This window comes from Anarhichas minor, unplaced genomic scaffold (genome assembly GCF_050575085.1).
Source record: "Anarhichas minor isolate MPS153535 unplaced genomic scaffold, ASM5057508v1 ptg000023l, whole genome shotgun sequence".
Lineage (NCBI taxonomy): Eukaryota > Metazoa > Chordata > Actinopteri > Perciformes > Anarhichadidae > Anarhichas > Anarhichas minor.
Window position 1 is genome coordinate 5797113 of NW_027466469.1, and position 27045 is coordinate 5824157.

At 44.4% G+C, this 27045-nt stretch overlaps 2 protein-coding genes across 3 annotated transcripts; both read right to left on the reverse strand.

The window, feature by feature from the left end:
* Window positions 1-4021: 4021 nt before the first annotated feature.
* On the reverse strand, window positions 4022-20386 carry cass4 (Cas scaffold protein family member 4). Its single transcript, XM_076096933.1, has 7 exons — window positions 20218-20386; window positions 8675-9085; window positions 7352-7435; window positions 7202-7255; window positions 5783-7093; window positions 5144-5221; window positions 4022-4947 (listed from the first exon to the last, which is right to left on the reverse strand). Exons 1-7 carry the CDS (start codon window positions 20374-20376, stop codon window positions 4549-4551), a joined length of 2496 nt encoding a protein of 831 aa, XP_075953048.1. The 5' UTR covers window positions 20377-20386; the 3' UTR covers window positions 4022-4548.
* Window positions 20387-21172: 786 nt separating this feature from the next.
* Window positions 21173-26987, reverse strand: cstf1 (cleavage stimulation factor, 3' pre-RNA, subunit 1). 2 transcript variants are annotated; one of them, XM_076096978.1, is made up of 6 exons: window positions 26938-26987; window positions 26355-26575; window positions 25988-26265; window positions 25694-25891; window positions 25088-25478; window positions 21173-22309 (listed from the first exon to the last, which is right to left on the reverse strand). In XM_076096978.1, the coding sequence occupies exons 2-6, from the start codon at window positions 26521-26523 to the stop codon at window positions 22050-22052; spliced, it is 1296 nt and encodes a 431-aa protein (XP_075953093.1). In that variant the 5' UTR covers window positions 26524-26575; window positions 26938-26987; the 3' UTR covers window positions 21173-22049. The 2 variants fall into 2 exon arrangements, with proteins under 2 accessions (XP_075953093.1, XP_075953094.1); XM_076096979.1 differs by lacking the exon at window positions 26938-26987 and having other exon boundaries at window positions 26355-26931.
* Window positions 26988-27045: the final 58 nt, after the last annotated feature.

Sequence of the window (27045 nt, forward strand, 5' to 3'; positions counted from 1 at the left end):
TAATGCAGGTGATACATGTGATGGTTTGATCACCAGTGATGTGATTCTATTATAGGATGCCTTGTTATGTGTCAACATGTTTGGAAATGTATAAAAAGTGGTTTGTAACTTAGAGTTCTTGCTCAGCCCCTGAAGAAGACACATGTGGAAATGTTGGGCTTTAGATTCAGCACAATGTTGTTGAAATTAATAGAGATTGATGAAGTGACCAAATGTTTTGACCTGAATCATTTCCTGGAATTTCTCCTCATCATCTATCAGTCCAGAATATTTTGGTTTTGTAATATACAGCTACCTTTATACATTTTTAAGTTATGAGAAGCAGACACCTGAATATAGTGATTACGGTGTAAAATGATGTACACATGATCGGTCGTGAAATAACGCTCAAACGCCCTTTAGCCTGAAAAGAAAAGCATATAACATGATATCCACACAGTACTGCTAGAGGGCAGCATGCAGTACGGACCTGCTTGTGTGAGCAGCAGTCAGTGGCTGACTTCCAAATCACATCTTCTTCTCTTTACCTTTAGTACATACTGCAGCTTACAAAGTAAACACATTTGCATGCAGTATGCATTCACCTGGAACAAACTCATTTCTCACAACATTGCATCTTGAACTTTGACCCTGTTGCTCATATATCTGTAGAACAGATGATTGTGGGTCAGAATAGCTAGAAAAGCTTTCTGGCTGGCATACTTCAAAATGTGACCGGATGTAGAAGAACATCCTGGTATTTTAGACATTCTGCTTTTGACATACTACGTATGTAAGGCAAGGCAAGGCTGCTGGACCTGATGGCATCAGCCCCAGGGTCCTGAAGACCTGCGCCAGCCAGCTGTCTGTTGTCCTGCAACACCTCTTCAACCTGAGCCTGAAGCAGGAGGAAGTCCCGGTGCTGTGGAAGACGTCGTGCCTGGTTCCTGTACCAAAAAAGACGGCACAATCTAGCCTCAATGACTACCGACCAGTTGCCCTCACATCTCATGTGATGAAGGTGCTGGAGAGGCTGGTCTTTGCCCACCTCCGACCGCAGGTGAAATCCTCACTGGACCCTCTGCAATATGCATACCAGCCTCATGTTGGAGTGGACGACGCCATCATCTACCTGCTGCAACGAGCTCAGTCGCACCTGGATGGAACCGGTGGCTCTGTGAGAATCACTTTCTTTGATTTCTCCAGTGCATTTAATACCATCCAACCAGTGCTGCTGAGTGAGAAGCTGCGGGTGGTGGGGGTTAACGCATCCACCGTCTCCTGGATCATTGACTACCTCACGGGCAGACCACAGTTTGTCCGACTGGGCAGTGTGCTGTCTGATGGGGTGGTCAGTGATACTGGAGCTCCGAAGGGAACTGTTCTGTCTTCCTTCCTGTTCACCTTGTACACCACTGACTTCCAGTACAACTCAGGGTCATGCCATCTGCAGAAGTTCTCTGATGACTCTGCAGTGGTCGGGTGTATAAGGGACGGACGGGAGGAGGAGTACAGGGCAATAGTGGATGACTTTGTGGAGTGGGCCGGTAGAAATCACCTGCGTCTGAACGTGGCCAAGACCAGAGAGATGGTGGTCGACTTCAGGAGGAAGACGACGGCTCCACAACCGCTGAGAGTTCTGGGAGAGGATGTGGACATGGTGGAGGAGTACAAGTACCTGGGTGTCTCCATCGACAGCAGACTGAACTGGAAGACCAACATCAATGCTGTGTACAAGAAGGGGATGAGTTGACTCTTTTTCTTGAGGAAACTTCGATCCTTCAACGTGTGCAGCAAGATGTTGGAGATGTTCTACGAGTCTGTTGTGGCCAGTGCACTGTACTTCTGTAGTCTGCTGGGGGAGCAGCATTGGAGCCGGAGACACCAACAGACTTAACAAACTAGTTAAGAAGGCCGGCTCCATCATTGGCTGCAAACAAGACTATCTAGAAGAGGTGGTGGAGAGGAGGACACTGAAGAAACTATTGTCCATATTGGATAACCAGGACCACCCTCTCCACCACCTACTGCAGGGACAGCGGAGCACTTTCTCCAACAGACTGATCCAGCTCCGCTGTCACAAGGAAAGATACAGGAGAACATTCCTGCCCTCTGCTATTAGACTGTACAATAAATCACCTCTGGCCAGATCATCCTCCACATAACTACACACTGCTTCACTGTTGTTTGCTGGGGTTGATTTTTGCACTACTGTTTTTCACCTAGTTAGTTCATTTAACACTATTCTATTTCATTGTATATACTGTGCATTTTTGTTGTTTTATCTTATATATTCTATATTCTGATATTTAATTTGTCCTACTCTGTTATTCTATTGTATATATTGTGCATTTTTTAATACTTAATATTTTTGGTTACTCTGTTACTTTGCTTCTTGGTGTGTCTTGCTGCTGTAACATACAAATTTCCCCCTGGGGATGAATAAAGTACATATCTATCTTTCTATCTATCTATGTATTGAGACATCTTTTTCTGGTCTACTGGATAGCTTGGTACAATGGGTATTGGAAACGCTGACACAAAAGCATTACATACATGCTGGCTACTTACAAAGAATCAATTGTCTGAGACAAATCAAACCTGGGGCTTTCGGTTTGTAAAAGGCCATGTGTCCATTTCATGTAAACATAACATGTATGTATTATTGTTTTGTATTGTTATGGTATGTATTGTTTCTTATTTATTACAGCAGACAGGATGGAAATGAAAGGGACAACCCATCTGGTCTGTTTGATTGTAGTATTGATGATTTTGGTGCCAAACTGTGAAAGAAAATGCTTGTTTACATTAAAATGAATTGGATAAATTATGCAGAATTATGAATTTTTCCCAATGTGGCCCAAAGACAACCTCACCTCCATCAGTAAACGAGTCCGTCAGTGAGAAGATGGTCTGTTTCTATGTAGTTATTCTTAATGCTTTTCATCGGTGCCACAGGGACAGATTGCGGTGAAATCAGATGAAATCATGCAGGTTCACCAGAAACTCCTTCAGCTCAGACTCCAGCGGGGCCTCCAGCAGAGACCGGTCCACCGTGGACAGACCCAGATCCTCCAGCAGAGACCGGTCCACCGTGGACAGACCCGGATCCTCCAGCAGAGACCGGTCCACCGTGGACGGACCCAGATCCTCCAGCAGAGACCGGTCCACCGTGGACAGACTCGGATCCTCCAGCAGAGACCGGTCCACCGTGGACAGACTCAGATCCTCCAGCAGAGACCAGTCCACCGTGGACAGACCCGGATCCTCCAGCAGAGACCGGTCCACCGTGGACAGACCCAGATCTGGCTTCGCTTCTGCCTTCGAGCTGCAGTCCGAGCTCTGGAGGGACGAGGAGAGCTCAGCTCCTGGCAGCAGCAGCGTCTCCTCCTCCAGGAGTAGAGCATCTCCTCTCTGCTCCTTCTGTCCCCGCTGGGAGCCAACACCGACACCACGCTGCTGGAGAACTACGCTGTACTGCTGGACCCCCTGGAGGGAAGGGAGTCACGGGAGAACCAGAACCAGGGCTGAGCGCGGCAGACTGCAGATCCTGCTGCAGTAAAATGAGAGGTTCTCTAAAGGGAGTCTGGTGCTCGGATACACTACCACTTTTGACGATAGACATCGCAAACTCAAAATGACAGTTCCTCGTAGCAGCCTTAACGACAGACATGTATAGAGAGCTGCAACATTTTTGAAATATTTTTTAGCTCTTAAACACTCACCAAAAAAAAAAGACAAAACTGAAGCAGCGGAGACGACAATTTCCTGACCTTTGTCCCTAGCATGGGCAAAGACACAAAACACTGGATCCTACATTTCCCATAATTTCCATAAATTAACAATGTCTCCAATAAACCTTCACTTCCTGGTGACCAACTGAGACGACACAATAAGAAGTACTCTCCGTGACTAGGAAACCTAAGTACCATTTATACCCTTTCTACAGAGAACACTCATGGCTGGTTTTCGTATGCTTCACAAAATAACATTAAGAGTTTTCAGTTTTTAAGTTTAATGTCAATAAAAAATCCAACATGTGTTGTTTGGGAATGCGTAACACATTTATTTTTTTGAATATTTACATAGATATTCATAAAAAGTAGACTGTATCAAACTACTACCCTGGAGAGTATACCTCTTACACAATAAAGTAATAACATACACAAATCATCCACATAACAAATAATATTCAGAGAATACAAAAATGTTGTAAATTATATAAAACTAATTATGTTATACTTTACATATTTCAATTGCATTTTAAAATGGGCTTGAGTACAGTATCCTAAATGTGCAATTCATTTTGGACCTTCACTGTGGTGAAGTCTTTTATTCTGCTACAAAATACAATTTCAATTATTCTGCTCGTCCCAGTGACTTTAACATTATTAACATTTCAACCAGTACCTGCATTCATTATGATAACAACATTCAGCAGAAAGCATCTCTTTGGCTAGTGAAGCTTGAACATAGTTGAATATTTCATGAACGTAAAAGGAAACTGATGATGAATACACCAATGTCTTTTGCTGTACAAACAAATCCACATGCTTGAAATGTGCGCGCTCACAGGTCAAGCGATATCCGAAAGTGCTGTGCTCTTTGGGCCAGTTCCTTAGCAAACTCTTGAGCCTCGTGCAGGGCTTGTTCGTCCGGGAAGTGCAGCGCCGCCTTCTTGGTGGCCACGGCCAGCTGCTTCAGGAGAGCACACAGGTGGTTGCTCTTACACAGGAGGCTCTGGGGGGACCCTCCCCGTTGGGCCTGCCTGCACAGGGTGTCCACCAGTCTCTGGCCCACCATGATCACCAGCTTACTTTGCGAGATGAACTTCTCCGGCGGCTGGCCGTCCCGAAGGCTGCCCACAAATCCCCCGATGGCCTTCTGAAGAGCGCCAAAGTACAGCCGGCAGTGCTCTGACAGGGAGGCCGGTCGGTCTGACTCGGAGGAGCGACGCTTGGTATCAGCCTAAGCAGTGGAGACAGAGAACGAAGAGCCTCATATTATGTCATCCGGACCAGTGTTGTCTGTATTTTTCTGATTACGAGGAAAGTCTTAAATCCTGGACAGCATCATTTCAGATCGATTGATGAGAATCACATTCTTGATAACGTCATGCTCATGAGGTAGGAACACATCCCTTTTGTTAACAGGAGACACTCACCTTGTTAGACACTGGTGTGACGGTTTCTTTTGGTTCCTTCTGCACTTCCTTCTGGTGCTTTTCAAAGTCATTCTTAGTCTGAGAAAAGTGAAAATGAAATGAATTAGTGTGAAATTTACAATTCTAAATATGCTTTAGGTTTTCCTTGGTTGAATGCCCATCATTCAGTTACCATAGTAACTCATATTATATGTGATGACTCAGGGCCTGATTGGACAGAGAGCGTTTTGTTATCCGATTTTTTGCAGTTTGCTGCGTCTTTTTTATTGTTATTGTTACTAGGCAACCACCGAAATGAGTGCTAACGTTAGATTAACGCAAACCATGAACTGCACAGTTTAAATTACTTACAGTATAAACTTATCCGAACTCTCAAGTACGGCACTAATTTGCCTCCTGCTGTTTTCTGTTCACCGCACCAAGACAAAATGGACTAATCACGACGTTGGGCGATTTTCTTTTTACAATTCGAGGGCGCTCCTGCCGAAAAGCGAGGCGCATCGAATGGAAAAACTTGAGGAAAACGTAAATAGCAGCGTGCAAGACGCTTCAATCTCTTTGAAAACAATTACAAAAAGCCGCCCCAGGCTGCTAAAACGCTCTGTCCGACTAAGGCCTTAGAAGATTAGAAGCGTATACCTGTAGCTCTACGTAGTCATTGTCATCCTCCACTAAGTTCCCTCCTTGTTCACTTCCGTCAGGACTTTTCTTCGTCTCTGGCTGACCTGTGGTGTTGAGAGGCTCCGGAGCTTTCTGAGGGGCTCTGAACAGTAGCTTGCCATTGGCATTGACGATGGACACCAGGCGCTTGACGTCCTCCGGAACAGTCCTCGCCACCATGACGAAGCGCTCCAGTTGGTCAGGGGTCTGGACCTGACCAGGGTCCTGGCAGAGTGTGTTGAGGGGCCACCCAGCCATGTTCAGAGCACTCACTGTTTGTTGTAGGATCACGCCTGAGTCTTCTACGATGGACAGCTGTTTAAAGAGCCTCGTCTGAAGGTTGGTGTCGGTCAAACGGCGGGCGTTGCCCTTAACATCCAGTGCGAAGCTCAGAAAGCACGTCAGAGAACACACAATCCCCTCTGCGGCCTCTTTGATCTCCCTCAGGTGTTTCTCCAGATGTTCTCTGCTCCTCCAGTGACTGCTGACAAACTCCATGAGACAGGGGACGGCCTTGCAAACAGAGTCCCGCAGGTCCAGAAGTCTGCGGCAGGCCTCGTCCTGGCTGAGCGTCACCTCTCGCAGAGGCTCGGGAGAGGACGAGCTCAGGGTCAGAGAGTCACAGGAGCTGGTGGAGGAGCTGGAGGCCGTGCTGATTCTTTGACTGTCTGCTGCAGAGAGACGCAGGGTTCTACCTCGCTCGTCGTCCTCCTGCACCAGCGACTCCCCATTTCCAGGAAGTTCATGGAACGTCGTGCAGGCCAGGAAGTTCCTCATTTGCTGCAGACGCACCCTTGCGAGTTCATGAGCATTGCTTGAGTCGCCCCTGCACTCTAGGGGTATATGATCACTGGGAGGATCACTGATAACTCGAGCGAGGGGCTCCTCCTGGGGTGGAACCGCATATACTAGCTCCTCTGTAAGCCTCTGAGTTGGGGGCTTGTCGTAAATGGGGAGCCTTGGCAGCACTTTGGGTGGACTCGAGATGTCAGGCGAGTTGGGTTTTGGTATATCATAGAGCGAGGGAGTAGGACTGCCTCTTTGAATGGGCCAAGCACGTGCTGGAAAAGTGTCATAAAGTTGCCTGCAAATGACTTTGGAGGGGTCATAGGAACCTTGGGGTGGACTTTGTTTCTCAGGACCCACTGGTACATCATAGATCCACTCAGGCTTGCAGGGGCTGGGAAGGGTACTGAATCCACCCGTCATTTTCTGTTGGGCTTCTGTGGCCGAGGGAACAGGGATGTCATAGTTTGGGTCTTGAGGCAAAGGCGGTGGAACTGCATACACCTGCGCACAAGAACAAAGTTGTCAAAGAGGCCTTTAGACTGCATGATTTTAAAGTGAGCACATCATAGGTTCTTGCTTCATTATTCCCTCTACATATCTGAAACTTACGTAAGAGTCTCCTGGACTGCTGCACTGTGACACCTGTCTTGGAGTTGTTGACGCCTGCGAATAGAACATCACACCAGCAGTAAAGCGTCAGCATATCTTCATATAGCCACTACACGTTTGATGCATTTTGTTGGCGTGTATTGAGCTCACAGTGAAAAGGGAAGCTTGTCTCGTCTGGCTCGGGACATCGTAAACCTCCGCTGTTGGACGGGACACCATGCTGAAGAATGAAGGCTGCAGACGAGACAGAGGGGCTGTAACATTGGGGTTGACTGGTAACATTTGCACTGCTTTGATCAAAGCTGCATCGACCTCATTGACCTCTGCATCAACACATTTATGGGGACAGTGTTTGCTCTGAAGCCCGTTGGGAGTGCCGGAGAGAACCCCATGATGCATGCACTTTGCCAATTAACGCAGCTCTATAATAGAAACCATGCCGCTCATTGAATATTAGGTGGCTACTGCAGAAGGGAACAGGACTCCCCTGGAGCAGGAAAGGAAATCGTGAACATGTGGGTTCATTTCTCCCCACCCTTCTGCCGCACATACACCCGTACAGACACTTCTGTCTTTCTGGGGTCCCTGGCGGCACGAGCTGCTGTTTGCAGTTAAAAGTGTCTGAAGTCTGTGTCTGTTGGTCTTTTATGGGCTCATAAAGACCCCGGTGCTGCATGCCTGTCCCATGGAGAGGCCCCTAGTCCCCATCTGTAAGCTTTTTTGCCAGCAGGGGTTTCACAGCATTGCATTTCTGCAACAGTCTACATCTCTAATTATGAAGGTTAACACTTCCCAAGGAAAAGGCCCAACTTTGACCCCAGAGAACGAGACAGACTTTCACACATCTGTGCGATTATTCGCACGTCAATATATATTTTTCGAACTGTTGTTTTTGTCATAAATAATTTCACACTGAACGAGAATATTTTGCGGTACGAGGTAGACTTTTCATAACTTTCGCACAGCAAAGAAAGTCATCAACCAATCACGTTGTGCAGAACAGGTTGAGTTACGCCTATATTTATGAGGATTATTAAACAACAACTTGAAGGCTCTGTATGTAGAAGGTAAACTATATTACTCCTTTCAATATTGACAAAGGCTGACCAGATCCATTCCTTCCTTTCATACTCTTCACAATAACTGCCCTGGTAATTTGCATTTTCTTGTTGTATATTCGTCACGTCGTCGGTGTATGAAGGCCTTACCAGCCTTTACATATGAATGTATGTCTAGAGCTTATTTTGTGAAAGGTAAGAAGGGAAGGAGTGGATTTGGTCTGTGGAGCCTTTGACAAGATTTAAATGAGTATTTGAGTTTGCAGTTGCAGTTGAGTCTTTGAGTTGTAGATTTGTAATCCTCATAATTATATACTACAACAACAGTATATTGATTTGCAAATTAATTGCACACAAAAAAACGCCCCCAGTGTTCTCAACATAAATCCAGTACTTGTAGAAAATCAATTTGTACCTTGTATCCCTCAGGTCCTTCTGTGCTGTGCTTAAGTGCTGGCGGGAATGGAATTTGTGAAGGTGGTAAAGGAGTGCACGGGACCTTGTAGATCACATCCATGCGTTCATAAGCTGGGCTGCTGGAGGGTCGGGGTACACTTGGGATCTGGTAGATATTTTGTGAGTTGTCATCAGTTACTTTGGGGTTTTCTACGTCATGGCGTAATGAGCCCACAGTGGTTCCAGTTTGCGGTAAAAGCTGCAGTCTGTTTGCAGGGGCCAGACCATGCCGTCCATAAAGAGAACACATCCACCAGCCGCTGGTGCCAGCCACGTTTTGATCCATCACCGTGACGATGTCCCCCTTTCTGAAAGCCAGCTCATCTGCACACTCCGCAGTGTTGTCATACAGAGCCTTCGCGAGTTTGTTCTAAAATCAAGAACAGAGAGAATGTAAATAAAGATGAGGAGGTAAAACCTGTGGGCAGATAGTGTGTGGCACATTTTAAATGACAAAAGTAAGATACTTGACACAATGACACAGCCATGTGCTGCAGTTCCCTGGTCAGTTTCCACATTGTAATTTGCATGGTACAGATACACATTTAGAAGTTGTTACTTGAAACTGAATGTAGGGCATTTCTTATGCTGCTGTCAGGCTATGAGAACATTTCCTCTTGCAAAATGTTGCAACATGTTGCACCTATCAGTCGTCATCCGATTCACAAGGGAAAAGTCATTTTCTGATTCATAATTAACACAAATAGTTGTCAGTTTTACCCTTATTGTTAAAGTGATTGTGAATCAACAACAACAACAAACAACTAAGTAGACTTAAGCTTTTGTTCTGAATGTGACATCTTCCTTTGCTCACTTCCTATTTGGGCTTACTGTATTGAGGCAAATGGTAGACCAGTTTCTTCTTCCTCTTGCAGGCTTGCAAGTTAAAGTAATTTTACCCAACACATTTTGAATCAGATTTGACATGTGACAGCTTCATTGGGGTAAGGTAGTTACAATGGGCCCTAGTGCACGCTATTATGAAGGACCCTACTGCACGCTATTATGAAGGGCCCTAGTGCACGCTATTATGAAGGACCCTACTGCACGCTATTATGAAGGGCCCCAGTGCACGCTATTATGAAGGACCCTACTGCACGCTATTATGAAGGGCCCCAGTGCACGCTATTATGAAGGACCCCACTGCACGCTATTATGAAGGACCCCAGTGCACGCTATTATGAAGTACCCTAGTGCACGCTATTATGAAGGACCCTAGTGCACGCTATTATGAAGGACCCTAGTGCACGCTATTATGAAGGGCCCTAGTGCACGCTATTATGAAGGACCCTAGTGCACGTTATTATGAAGGACCCTAGTGCACGCTCTTATGAAGGACCCTAGTGCACGCTCTTATGAAGGACCCTAGTGCACGTTATTATGAAGGACCCTAGTGCACGCTATTATGAAGGACCCTAGTGCACGCTATTATGAAGGACCCTAGTGCACGCTATTATGAAGTACCCTAGTGCACGCTATTATGAAGGGCCCTAGTGCACGCTATTATGAAGTACCCTAGTGCACGCTCTTATGAAGGACCCTAGTGCACACTCTTATGAAGGACCCTAGTGCACGCTCTTATGAAGGACCCTAGTGCACGCTATTATGAAGGACCCAGTGCACGCTATTATGAAGGACCCCAGTGCACGCTATTATGAAGGACCCTAGTGCACGCTATTATGAAGGACCCTAGTGCACGTTATTATGAAGGACCCTAGTGCACGCTATTATGAAGGACCCTAGTGTATGCTATTATGAAGGACCCTAGTGCACGCTCTTATGAAGGACCCTAGTGCACACTCTTATGAAGGACCCTAGTGCACGCTATTATTAAAGACCCTAGTGTACGCTCTTATGAAGGACCCTAGTGCACGTTCTTATGAAGGACCCTAGTGCACGCTATTATGAAGGACCCTAGTGGACACTCTTATGGAGGACCTTAATATACACTATTTTCACGGACCCTAGTGCACACTATTGTAAAGGACCCTAGTGCACGCTACTATGACGGAGCCTAGTTCACGCCGTTATGACGGAGCCTAGCGCACGCTTTTATTACAGACCCTTGAGGACGCCTATTAAGAACCCTTGTGCATGCTAGTTACTTGTTATGAAGCGCACCCACACAAACAGACACACACACACACACACATAACCCTCACATTTTCAAATAGAGACTTTACATTGGACAAAATCTAAATACATACTACGTAATAATCACCATTGCATCTGAATATGAAAAAAATACCAAAGACAATAAGAAATGAAAACCATGACAGAGATGGGTTTTGAGGGCACATAAAAGAATTGGAACCTCACAAAACTACATTCAGTCCTTGATTGAGCAATGTCACGTGTTTTAGGAAGCAATGGAAAACCCCTTGAAAAGACCAATTCTCTTTACAGACCACCCTGTTCCAAGAGCTCCAGTGCAACCACACTGTCTGAAACATCTATATTGACGCCCTTGGACAGTTTCCTTTATTTCAATGACATTATCTTTTTCGCTGTGGTTCTTCGGTGCAGGCTGTCCGTATGAGAAACAAGCTGGTAATAATGAAATGAGGCTGCAAGCAGCTTGTGGTTTGACTGACTATAACCACACAGAGAGAACTGGATGTTCACACTTATCTCATCAATGTATCTTTTCAATTCCCTCGAGAAACTTCTATATTTCGATTAATGTGAACCAAATGTGTTGTTGGCGTGGCTGGATGTTGCTCTTGTTGACCTTTTCACATTTGGCCAAATCTCCTGACCTTTAGTCAGACAACAAAAAGGTGACTTACAGAGGTGCAGCATCACAGTTTGCTGACAGCTTAATTCAATTGGCAATGATATTTGCAATAAAACTGGAATGCAAACCTACTATGACTGTATATTTTGTATTAATTTCTCTGATTAACAAATGTACAAAAATGATCTTTCAGCTCAGTGAGAGGGTTTAGCGATGAATAAATAAACTCTCAGCCAGTCACACCACTGGTCTGATCACTGCTAAGCCAATCACATTGACACAACAGCACAATGCATAGAAAGAAGCTTCTCTTTGTGTGTTTATTCTGTAGCAGCCTGCTGCCACTTGCACATGATTTAAGGTCAACTTACACCTTACACTTTACTGTAACTTACACTTGACGCAGCACATCTCCAATAAGGGATTTAATGGGCTGGAGGAGAAGCTTTCCATACAGAGCAACGCTGCTGTGGACAACAGATACCATAAGAATCACTCATATTCATTCATAGACCACTGCAGGCTGATTTACCGCCGTTCCTGCTTCAACCACATTCAACTTTATTTTTGATTTCAAAAGCACCTACAGGCTGCAGAGCGTTTAGTCTTCACCAGGAGATCATGTATTCAGTTGTGCGTATGCATGTGTGCATCCCTGTCTGTCTGTCCACTGCTAATCTAGCATTCTGCTGGATATTGTCAAACAATGAATCTTCTTATGTGAAAAAATATATATTTTATGAATTTTATGATATCTACATAGAACAAAATGCCGACATGACAGTGTCAGTTAAATCAACAGTTCACAATGATAGTTGTCTCTTTGCTATTTGATTGTGTCCTCCGGAACTTAATGTGTGCACACAAAAACAATGACTATCTCATTGGGAAGCATCGGTAGTCTTTGTCATCCATTTTTTAGTTCAAAGATTCATTTTGTCACATTTTTACAACACAAGATATTTTGTCGTGAAACATTTGTCACACTAGCGGCACAGTTCTTTGGACACACTGTTCGTTGGTGGGTCGACCACTTTGCTCCACACTGGTTTATCTGGACATTTATCCCACAAAATTCTGTACATTCATTGTTTCTAGATGATACATCTTACTTAACGACTATACAGACATCAGTGTTCTCCACAGAATAAACTGTAATAACTTTGATGATCCTCTGATTTCCAATACTTTGGTTTATGACTAAACACCTGCAAAACTAATGACATTTATCAAAAATAAAAGCAACCATGTTGCTCAATGGCCTCTTGTTATTATATATTTTATTATTTCATTATTATTATTACTGATGCATTAACATATCTATAATGTTGTAGGTGTAGTGGAACTAATTTGAACTACTTTATATACATATTATATTATATTTGGAAGGTGGTAATCGTTGAAGGAACCACTAACAATAACTGTCAAAAACACCAATATTTTCCACTCAAAGGGACAATGTGTTGGGTTTGGTGGCATCTAGCAGTGTGGTTGCAGATTGCAACCAACTGAATGAAAACCCCTCCGTGGTATTGGTCGATACGAAGGGCTCATTCTAAGCTAATGAAAACAGAATGATCTTAGTTTAGGTGATTATATGCTAATAAAACCATAGTTATGTTATATTATATATATTATATTCCATTTCTGCTAATCGATCCCCCGAATTGCCTTACACTGGCTCTGTAAACACAGTGAAGTAAGTATATAGAAGAATTAAATGGATTGAGTTCCAGTAAAATCAGGAAAGTCTCTCCTGAATTCACTGTCTCATGTTCTCTCTCCATTTTACATTGTGAACTCCAATGCTATTATATTTCAGTGTAATTGATCATACTGAAGTGGTCACCATGTAGTGGGCATGTAAACTTGTATTATTATCATAATATTTTATTTATTGTATCTATTATATATTTGTTCTGTTGGGGAGGGGACGGGGAATATGTTCTGTGTGCGTTTTTGCGTTTATCACTTAAAGAAGCCATAAAAAACTATATAAAAGAAAAAAGTTCCAGAGTAAAGGTATCAATGACATCATAAAGAAAGATCCAAGACACTAGAGGAATAATGGTGCAGACAGACCCTCTGCAAAACAAACACACCCCTCAGCTGACTAGTGTGTGTGTGTGTCTGCTGTCATCTGCAACAAAGAGCCCATTCACCATCAGAGTCCAACACGCTCAGCACCTGTCGGGATGCAGGCCTGTGGAGCACACTGACCGCAGCCAACACACACACACACACACACACACCAAGCCTCCGCAAGCTGCCTGCTTAATCCTCCGGGTCATGCTACAGACATGCAAGTGAAATACATGGGGTCAGATGACAGTCGGCGACTGCACCACCAAGATTTACGCTGTTGACTTTCTCCTTGGAATCATCAGTGTGCACTATCCAAAGAATCATCACTAAACACTCATACTGTGACTCATCAATCCAGGCCGTGGGTTTCAGTGCCCTGGGCCATTTAAACCACAGCCTATTTTGGGATTATCAGTGAAACTTGTTTTTGGTTACTCGTCCAAATTTAAAATAACTGCATTGAATTCAGGCCACTTGTCCCCGGTCTTGGTGCTGTGTTCACTCGTGCCCCTGTTTGTGTGTTCTGCATGTTGATCACGGAGTACAGTAACAAAGTCAGATTCAGCTGTGACTCTTTTGGATTCCTGCACACGCCTGCTTGTGTGGATCAGCCCTCTGACAGCTGGCCCTCAGCACTTTAAACTGCACAGCTGTCTCTGCCTCTCCCGTCTCTCTGCGCTCCATCCTGTTCACAAATTAACGTCGGCCCATCAGACGCAACGCAGGAAATGCTTTTAAAAGCTTCCGTTCGGGCAGTAAGTCACCCTCAGCCCAAATGAAGAGCGTCCGGTCCCAGATAGCTAGTGGAACAGGAACTAGTCCAGGAAGTGGTTCCCAGTGTGGGACCGACTCCCTCTTGGTCCACTCTGACCTTTTGCCCCTTGACAGTCTGGGCCCAACCCCGGGGGGGTCAGGTCAGCACCTCATCCAGGATACATTCAGACACATGCCGGGCCCAGAGCAACACCCACGGCGGCGGTGAACAAATCTGTCACACACGACCAAAGGTTCACTCAAATTTTGAAAAATGTTCTTTTTCCCCAGACAGAGCGGCGGGAGCAGGGTGTTCAAGATGAGGCCGAGCACATAGTTGAGATAATCCCTTCTCTTGAATTTGGACAGGAAGTCATCCTGTAAATATGACATATTAAACTTTCCCACAGTTTGTTAGATACAGAGGGGGGGGGGGGGGGGGGGGGGGGGACAGACAAACAGAGGGAAAAACACTGGGAGAGAGATTTGGTATCCCGTAAATTATTTTCTGACATGCTGGGAATTCGTTCAAAGATCCGTCAATTTTATCATCTTGAATGATCCTCAGATGTGCTCCGTGGAATATCACCTTTGCCAACCGTCTCTACAACCCGAACAGATCCAAGAGGAGACTGATTCAGGATCTGTGGCAGTGACATTGACTCCCTACAGCTGCCCTGGTATTTCCTGTTTGGGAACTGGTGAGAACTATGTCAAAACATCATAAACGCAAAGCACACACACAAACTTCCAAGGACCCTTTAGTGGACATTCCACGTAGACAGCTCATCTTTTTATTGCAATATGAGAGTCACCACAACAGTAACTAGACTTGATGTGTTTCAATTTGGTTCGTTTCTAGAAGCAGATCTCAAGATTTCATCAGTTTTATTGGACTATTAATGTTAAAATAAATACAAATGAACAACAAAACACACTATTTGTCAAATCAATATACTCAGGGGTAAATTCGCAAAAGGATTGCGCGGCTTTTTGCGGCCACTAACCCTGCACCAATAAGACAAAATGAAACCAAACCATGTAATTCACTTATTAAAATTAGATAATATGCAGACATTACTAGACATATGCAGTTTATTTCTATGCAAATGAGCCTCAATGCAAAAACAGTCCATTCACTAAGACCAGCGCTAATAGCCACACACAGTCACAGTTACTGGCTGATGTTAAATAACGGTGCTATCAGCAGCCGCAATCCATTCTTTGGGAATTCGCTTGTAGTAGCAAACAGTGGCTAAGGTTAGCTAACGCTATAGCAAACTTAAATTCTAGCTACGCAACAGAAGAAAGTCAGTTAAAATAATGAATGCCTCTTTGCTACTAATGCTATTGTTAATCTACATTTATCATGTGAGAGATAACCATTTTAATGACAAAAAATAAGATTTAAAAATGAAGACTGTGAGATGTGGTTGAAAGCTCTAAAAGCTGGTAAGTGGACCTTTGATCTTAGCTTCTGTTGTTACATACAAACAGATACTCGTGTCAGCACGATTAAAGTAAAGTATGTCTTAGTTTCACTGTATTACATTGCTGAATCACCATTAAAGGCTGCAGAGTTCACTAGAAGTGATTGGAAGTACAATTTGAACACAAATGTAACCACTTTCAACTAACAGTAGGAGGTCAGAGTACTGGTGCAGCCATTTGAAGGTTTTTAGAGAAGTATGAAAGACGGGCAACAAATAGCTGATTCAGCTTCATTTCAATGTTGGATTCTGGCAGCCAGACAACATGTTTGAGGTAAAACAAGAGCCCTATCTTGTTAAACTGAATCTTTCAACAAATTGACTTAAAATAAATACTGTAGTGAGCAGCGAGGCGTAGCGGTAACAGTGGATGACGTCCTGGACAATGTGAGGAGCCGCCGATAGCAGCAGGAACTTATCTCACCGCTCACACTCCGCTTTTATTTATACTCACACTTCCTCAGTCTCGTCTTCTGCCTCGTGTCACAGTGAATATATTCACTGTGAGGTCACTCTGCAGCTTCACTGGTGGGGTTACATTTATACATTTACAGTGAACAGGAGCATGTTGGGTGGTTGAGATTTTGGGTTTGTTGCAGTTTCTTTCTCCCTGCACAGACACTAACAGAGTCTTCCCCTCTAGTGAATACTTTCAAGCCTATACACCTGAAGTTTATCCAAGGTCAAGGCTGAACTTTCACACTCAAGTGAAGAAGACTGCTAGCTAGGAAACATGGATGTAAAAAAATGCACATTAGACTTTTCAAACGTTAACACAGGGTTAAAGTAAGTCCAGGGCTATTCGATTCACGCTGCAGTTCTAGCCCTGGGTTAAATGTGTGTTGGAAAACGTGAGTAATGTTTACATTCTGGAATAACGCGTGATTACTCTTAAACAGATTGGATGACAAAAACGTGACACTGGCAACTTTTAGCCCTGTGTTTAATCAATTTTCAAGGGATATCCCTGCAAACTCAAGGCTAACTGTGCTAAAGAGCAGGGCCACCAAGCCCTGGGATAAAGTCGGGGTTAGCCCACTTTGGGATGTGAAAGCCTTCTTAATCTTAAGCACGACGCCCCCGAATTCGGGGGCTCTCTGGCTCAGCACCCCTGGAAATATTGTTCAAAAAATAGCCTTATTCTTCGGTAATATTGTGGATTTGTCCAGTTTTTTTTCCGGATTAAACAGCAACGTATGGGCAGCACTATCATATAAGTCACTTTTTACACACTCCAAACACAACTATAGACTACTAATATAAGCATCTAGAAAACGGCGTTATGTCTGCCTCAAATCAATATTTGCACCACGAAGCTAGCAGCTAGCCGGCTAATCCGTACATCGTTTAGAATTTGCATTCGACACATAACGCATAAATACCTTCGGTTTTTCTCTCCGTGGAAGCAGTAGAAAGCTGTGAGTGGGCAACGGTACCAGGGCAGTGGTCTTCACCGGAAAAAATCCTTGATTTTTGGTCAGGTTTTATGAAATATTAGTACAAAAACATAGAAAATGATCGGTTTTAGAGCGACCGTCATTGTCGCCAACGGCATCCTGTTTACAGCCGAGCAGTTTCCTGTGGAAGGGGGGTCAACCCACCTCGGGCCAGCGGTCAGACTTTCGGCCAATGGAATTTTACGCTCGGGGATACGCGGCACTTCTTGCAACTTTACTCGCTGAAAACTCTGTCAATCAACACCCGCTTCGGCACCCGCCTTCCTGAGACTCTGACGCTTCGAAGGCGGGCTCATTGACTGAAATTGACTGATGATAGGCTGAGCTACAGCCCCATACACACACATCAACTGAGAAAATCCTATGCATGAGAGCCAGAAACGTGCTCTGACAGGACCCTTGCTCTCAAAATGATTCCTAACAGCTGTATTTGGATGTATTGAATAATATGAGTGATAAAAAAAGTGAAATATATAGTTATATAGTATATAAAAGTACAATGTAAGAGCTGCAACAGCTGGTTCGAAAATGATGATCTCGCGTGACCTCTCTCTACTAAAGCCTCTTATTCTTCACTTTATCCCAGCCAACCTTTATTCAACAACTACTTGATCGGTTGTGCTATGATTTGGGAGAGTTTGGGGCAGCCAGCTGCATTATTTCAAAAACATAATATCAATAAAAGTGCTTTTTTTTCAGGCGAACCTGATTATTTTCAATTTGAGCTGTGTAATGTCTTCATTTACTATATTAACCAGCAACATATACACAATATTACCCACTGTCAATCTCACCAGTGTTGTGATCTGATTATAGCATCAAAAAGTATTAAAATAGACCTTGTAGTTACAGAACTGTGGTCTCCTTAGTATGGGTATGCTATTTTCGAGCAGAGGCCTACAAATAGGGCCCGAGCTTAAGAGGGTTAACCCCGAACTAACAGCTCTCTTAGTCCCAGGCTAACAGCTCCCTTAGTCCCAGGCTAACAGCTCCCTTAGTTCCAGGCTAACAGCTCCCTTAGTTCCAGGCTAACAGCTCCCTTAGTCCCAGGCTAACAGCTCCCTTAGTTCCAGGCTAACAGCTCCCTTAGTCCCAGGCTAACAGCTCCCTTAGTCCCAGGCTAACAGCTCCCTTAGTCCTAGGCTAACAGCTCCCTTAGTCCCAGGCTAACAGCTCCCTTAGTTCCAGGCTAACAGCTCCCTTAGTCCCAGGCTAACAGCCCACTTTGTCCCAGGCTAACAGTTAATTTAGTCCAAGACTAAAATATCCCTTCGTCCCAGGCACTTGGGCCAACAGCTCACTTGGCCTGGGGCTAAGTGCAGTATTAAAAGCCCTTCTTTAAAAATAAAAAAATTAAATAACTCCAATGTAGTTTTTAAATTAAGGCAACTTAAGTAATTGGTTTCACTTGTTGTGAAACTTATGCAAGCAGCTTTAGTTAGATATGTCAGTTACTTAACAAAAGGTAAAATAAGTCAACGTTGACTTGTTGTCACACAGGACACGGACAGCGGTCTCCTGGGTGAAGTCTGTTTGTCTTCATAGTGGAGAGCCTATAGCCAGTTAGCATACGTCCTTACAGGAGGAACGATGGGGGCCTCTAATTTTTGCAGTAGATTATTAATCTTTTGCAGTTAAACACATGGACAGTTGCTGGATAACATACAGGGCAGATGGAGAATTAAACATCCTTGAGTGGGATCTGAAGAGGTTTCTGCCACTTCTCCATGCTAGCCTCAAAAGCCCTCATGACTGTCTACTGACTCTGCTCTCAGATGATGAAAACAGCCACACAGCGCACACGGCGTCCCGGAATAGCTCTCAATGACCTAAAAAAGGAAATAAATTCCAATACGAAATAACCCTATAGAACGGAAATGAGGTCGCTTAAACTGACTGTTAGTCACCAAACCAGCCTTTTTTTCTTTTCTTTTTTTCAAAGAAGCGATGAACAAGATGAGCTCAGTTGCATATTTGCGTTGCAGGAAAGTGTCTGGATGATGCATATCCTTTCCCTCCACTGTGAGCCTCACAGATAGGATTTGGGAAGATGAGGCTTTACATTAATCATGTCCAAGCTTTTTAAACATTTTCCACCCATTGAACCCCAAACCAGACTCCAAGTGTTTCACTTGCTTTAGATGATTTATTTCTAAATTTCTTTTATGTGGTATTTTAACTGTGTGCTTGTATTTTGCTGTTCTTAAGATTTTTTTTTAAATACACACATTATATATATATATATATATATATATATATATATATATATATATATATAGGCTGGTAGGCTATACATATATATATGTAGGTAGGCTCCAATCAAGTGTAACTACTGCTTTAATTATCCAATAATACAATCAATCAATCAAAAGTAGGGTTAGTAGGGTCTTTAACAAACACCGACTGGTAGAGACGAAATGCTGCAAATGCATCGATCATTTCTCGGAGATTCAGAAAACAAGTTCTACACCAGCCGAGTAATCAAACTTTATCACAAAATAACAATAAATATTAAGGACACTTGCTAAGTGCAACATCTACAAAATGAAACATCTGCCTCACGTCCCAAGTATGTGTGTGTGTGTGTGTGTGTCTTCCTGAGCAGCCTGAGTTGATAATGCCACTTCTAAAGGCTTGTGTGTTAATGAGGCTCATAAAGTCTCTCTCTCTCCCTCCCCCTCATTCTCTGTCCCTCTCTCTCTCTCTCTCTCTCTCTCTCTCTCGATAAAGACAGCATGGAGCAGGTCAGAGGGTCCGTGAGTGGAAATAGTCGGTACATTAGCTGACACCGCAAATTGAATAGCAATCCCAGCAGGTGGTCCTTAGGGGACATTCCCTCTTGTTGACGATCAACAGCACGGACACCGAACAACACAAACTAGACATCCCGGTGGAGAGCGACAACTAAACTGTGATTGTAAAAAAGAAACAAGAGTTGTCACAATAACTCCGTAATGCTGTCAGATGCAGCAGCACTCACCATGGTTGTGAGGCGGTGGCGTTCAGCGTCCCCGCACCGAGAAGAGGAGAGTTTTTCCGGTGAAGTCTCACTCCATGGAGCGTGTGCGCGCACGTGTGTGTGTGTGTGTGCAAAAGCTCTTTTTTGGGGGTTTACTCCTCGTCGGTGCCTCACAAGCATATTGTCTGAGCTGTCAGTGAGAGCCACGGTGTTTTACACACTGGGCGGGGTCACGAGGCCCTGCTGCAGCCCCATTGGCTGGACAGATCCCCCCCCCCCTTCTCTACAGCTGCCCCACCCCACCACTGTTTTGCTTCATATTTTTCCCCACTCAGCTTCATGCCACTCTGTGCCCCCCCCCCCCCCCCACCACCACCACCACCACCACCACCACCACCATCTCCCTTAAAAAGCAGAAGTACATCACTCACTGCTAGTCTACTTTTCTAACTAACTGAGGGAATTTATGTCATCTTGTCATATTTACTTCCTCTTTTCTAATAAATTGGACACATTCCTCCAAATGTGTGACAGATTTATATGGCAGGGGACTTTTAGGGAGGGGGGGGGACTTCTAGGTTTATGAATTTCTCTTTTAATATACACTTGACACTTTATATTCTTGTTTTAACATACTCTTATTTGTTTACCATATTATATTTTACATTTTCATATTTTCTGTGTCATACTATTGCACTGTGTTTTGCTGTTGCACAATCACCAAGACAAATTCCTCGTATGTGCAACGTACGTTTCTGATTCAGATTCTAAGCCAGACAGAAACTATTACCACAAGTACGTGCGTGTGTGTGTGCGTGTGTGTGTGTGAGACGTATCATCGCCCATGTGTGCTCCCTGCAGGTTGCTCGCTTGTTGCAGCAACAACTGTGCTCTTAAAATAGGACAGGATATTACCATGGCTGTGGTTCAGGAGCTCTCAAAGGGGACTTTTCACCATCACATTCACAGAAAAGGCTTGTTCCTTTTAATTGTTTATTAAAAATTACTGAATTACAACAAAGGACGCAGACAAAATAGAAAAGTGGGGAAGAAAAGACAACAACACAACTCAGTTGTCGAAGACGACATACAGCTGAGGAATCTGAAAAGAGTTGAAGTATCCGAGCAGTTTTAAAAAGGTCTTTCAGCTTCATTCTCAAAGTGTGATTATCAAAAAGACAAAAGATGTAAAGAAATGCTGCTTTGCTCTTAAGAAGATGCAACTCCTCTTCTTAAAGGGTAACGTCAGTATTTTTCAACCTGTTTTGCCATGTTGTTGTGTCTAAGGCCGTGGTGACATCAGCCAGACCGCAGAGCGAGGCGGTCTGGCTCGAGTTGAGTTCTCCGTGAGGTGTGGACACAATCCAGACAAGTTATCAAAACGTCTCCATCATCTTCATCTCGAAGAGAACAGAGCCGACACCTGCTGTCCGAGTCCTGAGAACCCAACAGTTCAAAATAAAAGCTTTCAAATTAAACTAAATTACGGAGGACTTTTACTGTGAACAATTTTTAGGAAACGAGATGCGTTCCCCTGTTTTACAGCCGCTCCTTTGACCACGAATATATCCAATCAGTCAGGTCGTGTGGAGACGCATACGCCCATTCAATCACAGAAGTTGCGCCGAAAAGACAAGTGAAACCACGGCCTACGTGACTGAGGGGGCAACAAATTTTGAAATTGAAAAATATAGAAGTTACCCTTTAAGTGCTGTCCCACAAGTTCCACTGCAAATGACAAATGAAAGTCACCACAGATCAGAAGGAAGTGGCGAGTTCACAGAGAGTCCAGCATCCTGTTAGGTTCTCGGACGAGTGGTGATGGAGTGAGAGTGGAGAGGAGGAGGGCAGCCTCAGTCCGTGGTGGTGCGGCGGTACCAGAAGCGGGCCCTGAAGTCGTCGCTGCAGGTCATGAAGCCGGGGTTGGTGGGCGAGTGGACGATGCAGCGCACGATGTTGTTGTGGCCTAGAGACAGCAGGTTCTTCCTCTCGGCCGTGCGGGAGTCCCAGCAGCACAGGCTGATGGTGCGCTCGTCCGGCAGCAGCACGTAGTCCTCCGTGTGGTTGAACACGCCCTGCGTGCGATGCATCTGACGGCCGCTCAGCCCCGCCCCTAAAACAGACGGGACACGTTCACATCACCACGGAGACCACACCAGTTTAATCAAGTCGTTCACATTCAACAATATTTGACCGTTCGCGAGTTTTACAAGATTACATTTGATGCATCATGGTAAGCTTAGAATTTACCTTCCGCCAATAGTCATTTTTAATGAATAGAGCTTGAATGCATCGTAATGTAACTCAATGCCACCTCTGTTAACGTTAGCGGTTAGCGCCGTCATTTAGCCACGCAGGACTATGCTGCTCACAGCTAACGTTAACTAGCTCTCCTCCTGCCTATTTTTTTTTTTATGTCTCTGCATTTATGTTAATATTTTTTTTCTGTCTAATGAATTTGCAAACATTTCTAAAATCCTGTTTTTTCATTATGGGGTATTGAGTGTAGATTATTGAGGGAAAAACTAATTCAAACGATTTACTCCAGAGGCTGCAACATAATAATAAATTGTAGCAATGAGGAAGATGTCTGTCTGTCTGTCGTGTTTGCTTGCTTTGGTTACAGTAAACATACAGAAAGAAACTAAACGGCAATACTGTCCGAGTAGAAGCTGTGGCTTCTAGAGGAAACATGAGCAATGTCTTCCATCACCGGCCACACAAACATCATGACGCTACTATAATATTAGTAAACAGGTACATTTAAAAAAGACATTAAACAAGCAGCGTGTGTGTGTTCGTTTGTTTGACATTGTGTTGATTCACGCTAAGAAGGAATGACACGTCACTGTAACAAGTGACTGCTGATACTTGAGAAGATGACGCATCGGTCACTGATTATTAGCACGCTTTGATTCTATGAATATTAGATGAATAACTGCTGACGCTGCAACCTCCTGATAATGTGGTCAGTGTGACGGGTTGGATTTGTGGAAATGAAATAATGAGAAATAAACAGCAGCCCATATAGAAGATAAAAAGCAAAGGGGCAATGCTAGTCGTGACAGGGTGATATGTGGTCAAGATGTTGTTGTTATGGAAACAAAACTAACTTTTTTCACCAAATTCCCGAAAAATAATTTCAAATGGCCCTAAAGTCAGTGTTAACGTCAACAATTCTAAAGGTTATCTTTTTACTGTCTTTGACATATACAGTGGTTATTTGCATACTAATGATTAAGAAATGAATGATTGTATTTTCATTTAAATATCTTGGTATTAGTAGTTTTAATGATGCATTATAAGCTCCTTATCGCTCGTGTTGAACGGCTCATAATGACCTCACTAATATCCATTTCATATTGCTGTGAAAACATCCTTTAAACTGGACTTGTTCAAGTCTCTCACCAACGACTGCATTTTACAGGATTCCATCTCAACACATCTTGATAACATTATCATTTTATAAATATTTTTTTAAATGATTTCATTGAATAGAGCATGAACGTATCATAATGAAATCCAATGCATCCTCCTTTAACGTTAGCTCCGCAGGACGGTGCTAACAGCTAACGTTAACTAGCTCTGCTCCTGTCGAGGTTCTGTCCACACAGCAGACATGTTGGGTTTCAGTAGCACATGTGCAGCGTTTGGACGGTGAACAAGGTTGTTGCTCTCAGCCACGTGAAGGTGTGAAGGACTAGTAAAGGATCTGTTTGTATTTTGTACACTGAGCCTCTTTCAGGATGAACAGAGCTCGACATCTGAACTGAAGCTGTAAAACACTATTTGTTACGAGGCCAATGAGCCAATTTGTTAATGTAATGAAATCAGCACATTTCGATGGATGACACCGACCCTGGAGGCAGAAGTTACAGTTACCCCTTGTGTCTGATTGTTTTGTTGCTGCTGGTATGACGGCTCACTTGAGTACTTGGAACAAAAGTAAGGCAATATCATTTCTTCTACTTACTTTTAGTCAAAACTCTTCTTAATTGAGCGGAACATGAACAAACCCAAATTGAATCATATCAAACCAGCTTTAAATTACAGTATATAATAGTTTTGTAAACATGTTGGTATTATATACTGGATCACAAACTAAGATACTAATTGAATCGGATGAAAAGGAATAGATCACACATTAAGTAAAAAAAACATGAGGTTGATTTTTGTAAATTCCCCTAGCATGTTAGCAGAGCATGTGTTCTCGATGTTCATTCAGTGTTGATTGAAGCAAAGACTTGCTCAGTGCGTTGTCATATCGACCCGGAGAGCTTCTCCTGTTGCGATATCTCGTGTTCTCGCTGCATCCAGCAGTCATTTGACGTGGGAGTGACGTAGATGCTGAAAATGGCCTCCCAAAATATGAGTGCAGAGGATGTTATGGATACATTTTACAGTGTTTTGGCTGACTCAGACATTCAGGCCTATTTATTCTGGCCAGAGTTTACCGCCACCAGTGACGGGTGCCAAAAGTAAGCTGTTGAGTTGCCTCTCAGCGAATACAAGTTGGGCTCTTATTGTGAAAGGTGAAAACGGAAGGAGGGAAGCTGCAGTTGTAATGTGGTAAATGTCTTGTTTCACGCTGGGTCGGACTACAGAAGTGTTTTTGTTTTATATTACCGAGGGTGCCACTCGGCTTCACTATGCTTGCCCGCAATGCATCCTGGTACATGTAGGCGCAGCCATCACACCTCCGCGAGCTGGAGAACTCAGCTTTCCCGGTCAATATAGCACAAACTGAGGAAAGTATTGCTTCAATGAACAACATTGAGCATCAACGCTGTTTGGACATCGATGTAAAAAAGGTGCAGAATTTCCCCTTTGAATATATAAAGCAACATGAGACACGTCTCACTGTGGTTGCGGCGAAAGGCATCCTCCTTACCTGTGTACTTGACCAGTGTCCGGCCCGTGGAGATCTCCCACAGTTTGACCACGGAGTCTTTGCCGCTGGACAGGATGTACTTGGAGTTCTTGGAGAAGATGGCGGAGCACACCTCGGCTCCGTCGTGGGCCTTGTCGAAGGTGGTCACGCAGCGGTTGGATACGCCGTCCCACAGCTTGATGCTGCCGTCCTTGCTGCAGCTGACGTAGCTGTTGGCGCTGGGGTTGTAGCCGACGCCGCTGATGGTGTCCGTGTGCTGGTCCAGCGGGTTGCAGGACACGAAGCACTGGAAGGTGTTGACGTCGTAGAGGCGGAGGGTGGGGTGCTGCGTTCCCACCAGCAGGAAGTCGCCCGACGGGTGGAAGGAGATCGAACGCAGCATTTCGGCTTCCTGTTTGTGAAACGGATGAAGAGAGTATTGGATTACAAGAGAATTACAGTAGTCGGCATAGACTCAAGAAATTAAAATGTTGCAATTTCCCAGCCTTGTTTCCGTTAGCTCTGCCATTTTCTATGTAACTCAGCATCTCCCGTTTCAACAGAACAATTGTTGTTTTCCCAGAACCTAAGGGGAAAACCTGAGACATATTGTGTACAAAATCTGACCTGTATGTATTTAAATGCTCTTTTTGCAGAGGGCTTTGAGTAGTCAAACAGCTTGAGGGTGTAATCTCTTGAGCCAGAGGCTAGAATCTGTTCAGTGGGATGGAAGGCGAGGCAGGTGACCTCGTCTACGTGGTCATACAGTGTCCGGATCACGGGGTGATTCTCCATGTTTTGCTGCGCTGTCTCATTCATCATCACCTGAAATGTAAAGACACACACACAAGAAAACAGTAAACATCACCCTTCTGGATTAGAAAACGGTGCAGTGTGCTCTGATGTTTAAATCTGCCTCGCCTCAATAGGCATAGCACTCTTGGCCAGCATGCGTTCGGTGTCCAGGATCTTGATGGACGCGTCGGCAGAGCCAGTGGCGATCAGCTGGCCGTCTCGGCTGTATGAGGCGACGCGGCACGGGCCCTTGTGCGATGTTACGTAGCAGGTCTCATACTCCGACGCCTCCGGGGACATGGACTGGACATCGGCATCAAACTCCATATCAATGCCCACGCCCGGCGCCACTGTGTCCGAGCGCCCGATGGCATACTGAACTGCAGTGTCGTCGTTCTCCATCCCTGAAAAAAAGGTTGGAAATTGCACAGTTAGGGCCTCCTGAACCATCACATCACTCTAACATGCAAGACGCGGAGGGAACTAGTCGTACCTGTCTTTGCCAGCTGCATCAGCTGCTCAGAGGGCGACACTACATTCGGTGGTTTGACCTCAGTGATGAGACTGTTGGCGATGCTGGTGTATCCGTCGTAGAGCAGCTGGCTTATGATGAGCTTGTACAGGTGCTGTCGGTCCTTCAGGGTTGGTTTGGAACGATACATGATGGGTCCGTGTGACTAGAAGGTGCCCCTTCAATGGGGACAACGTAGCCGGCTGAAATAAAGACAATGTCAACCATTCATCTTCTGACTACGTTAGCCGCTGTTAAGTTATCTCTGTTTTAAAAGACGGCAGTGTTATCTAATGCAGTATTGTACCAAACTAGCTAGCTGTTTGCTAAACTAGCTAGCTGTTCATAAACATACACCGTTAGCTGGGACAGCTACAACAAATGAATGGAACTTGTGCTAATGTTAGCTTAGTGGCTACAGTCTCGACAGAGCAAAAACGACAGAAGTACACGGGCGGATTTGAACCCCCAACCAGCTAGACGCCTGTACTATGCAACGACGGCGTTATGTGACATTTAAGGACATGAGCTGAATATTACAACTTGAAACATAAAAACATCTAACCCTCTTCAAACTTCCAATGGCGCTCCTGGACACAAACGTGCGTTGCGCCGTACGCATTGACGTCCTACGTCACAGAACTGAAAGACTCTCCAGACCGAGGTTGCCTTC

What these genes read in the sequence shown, in the direction of transcription:
- cass4 (XM_076096933.1), bottom strand. Translation starts at nt 20,376, where the DNA reads ATGCTTGTGAGGCACCGACGAGGAGTAAACCCCCAAAAAAGAGCTTTT. An exon ending in AAGGACCTGAGGGATACAAG is followed by an intron (nt 7,436 to 8,674) that starts GTACAAATTGAT and finishes TCTCGTCTGCAG; the next exon opens with CCTTCATTCTTCAGCATGGT. An exon ending in GACAAGCTTCCCTTTTCACT is followed by an intron (nt 7,256 to 7,351) that starts GTGAGCTCAATA and finishes TTCTATTCGCAG; the next exon opens with GCGTCAACAACTCCAAGACA.
- cstf1 (XM_076096978.1), bottom strand. Translation starts at nt 26,523, where the DNA reads ATGTATCGTTCCAAACCAACCCTGAAGGACCGACAGCACCTGTACAAG. An exon ending in AGAGTGCTATGCCTATTGAG is followed by an intron (nt 25,892 to 25,987) that starts GCGAGGCAGATT and finishes TTTACATTTCAG; the next exon opens with GTGATGATGAATGAGACAGC. An exon ending in GACACTGGTCAAGTACACAG is followed by an intron (nt 22,310 to 25,087) that starts GTAAGGAGGATG and finishes CGTCTGTTTTAG; the next exon opens with GGGCGGGGCTGAGCGGCCGT.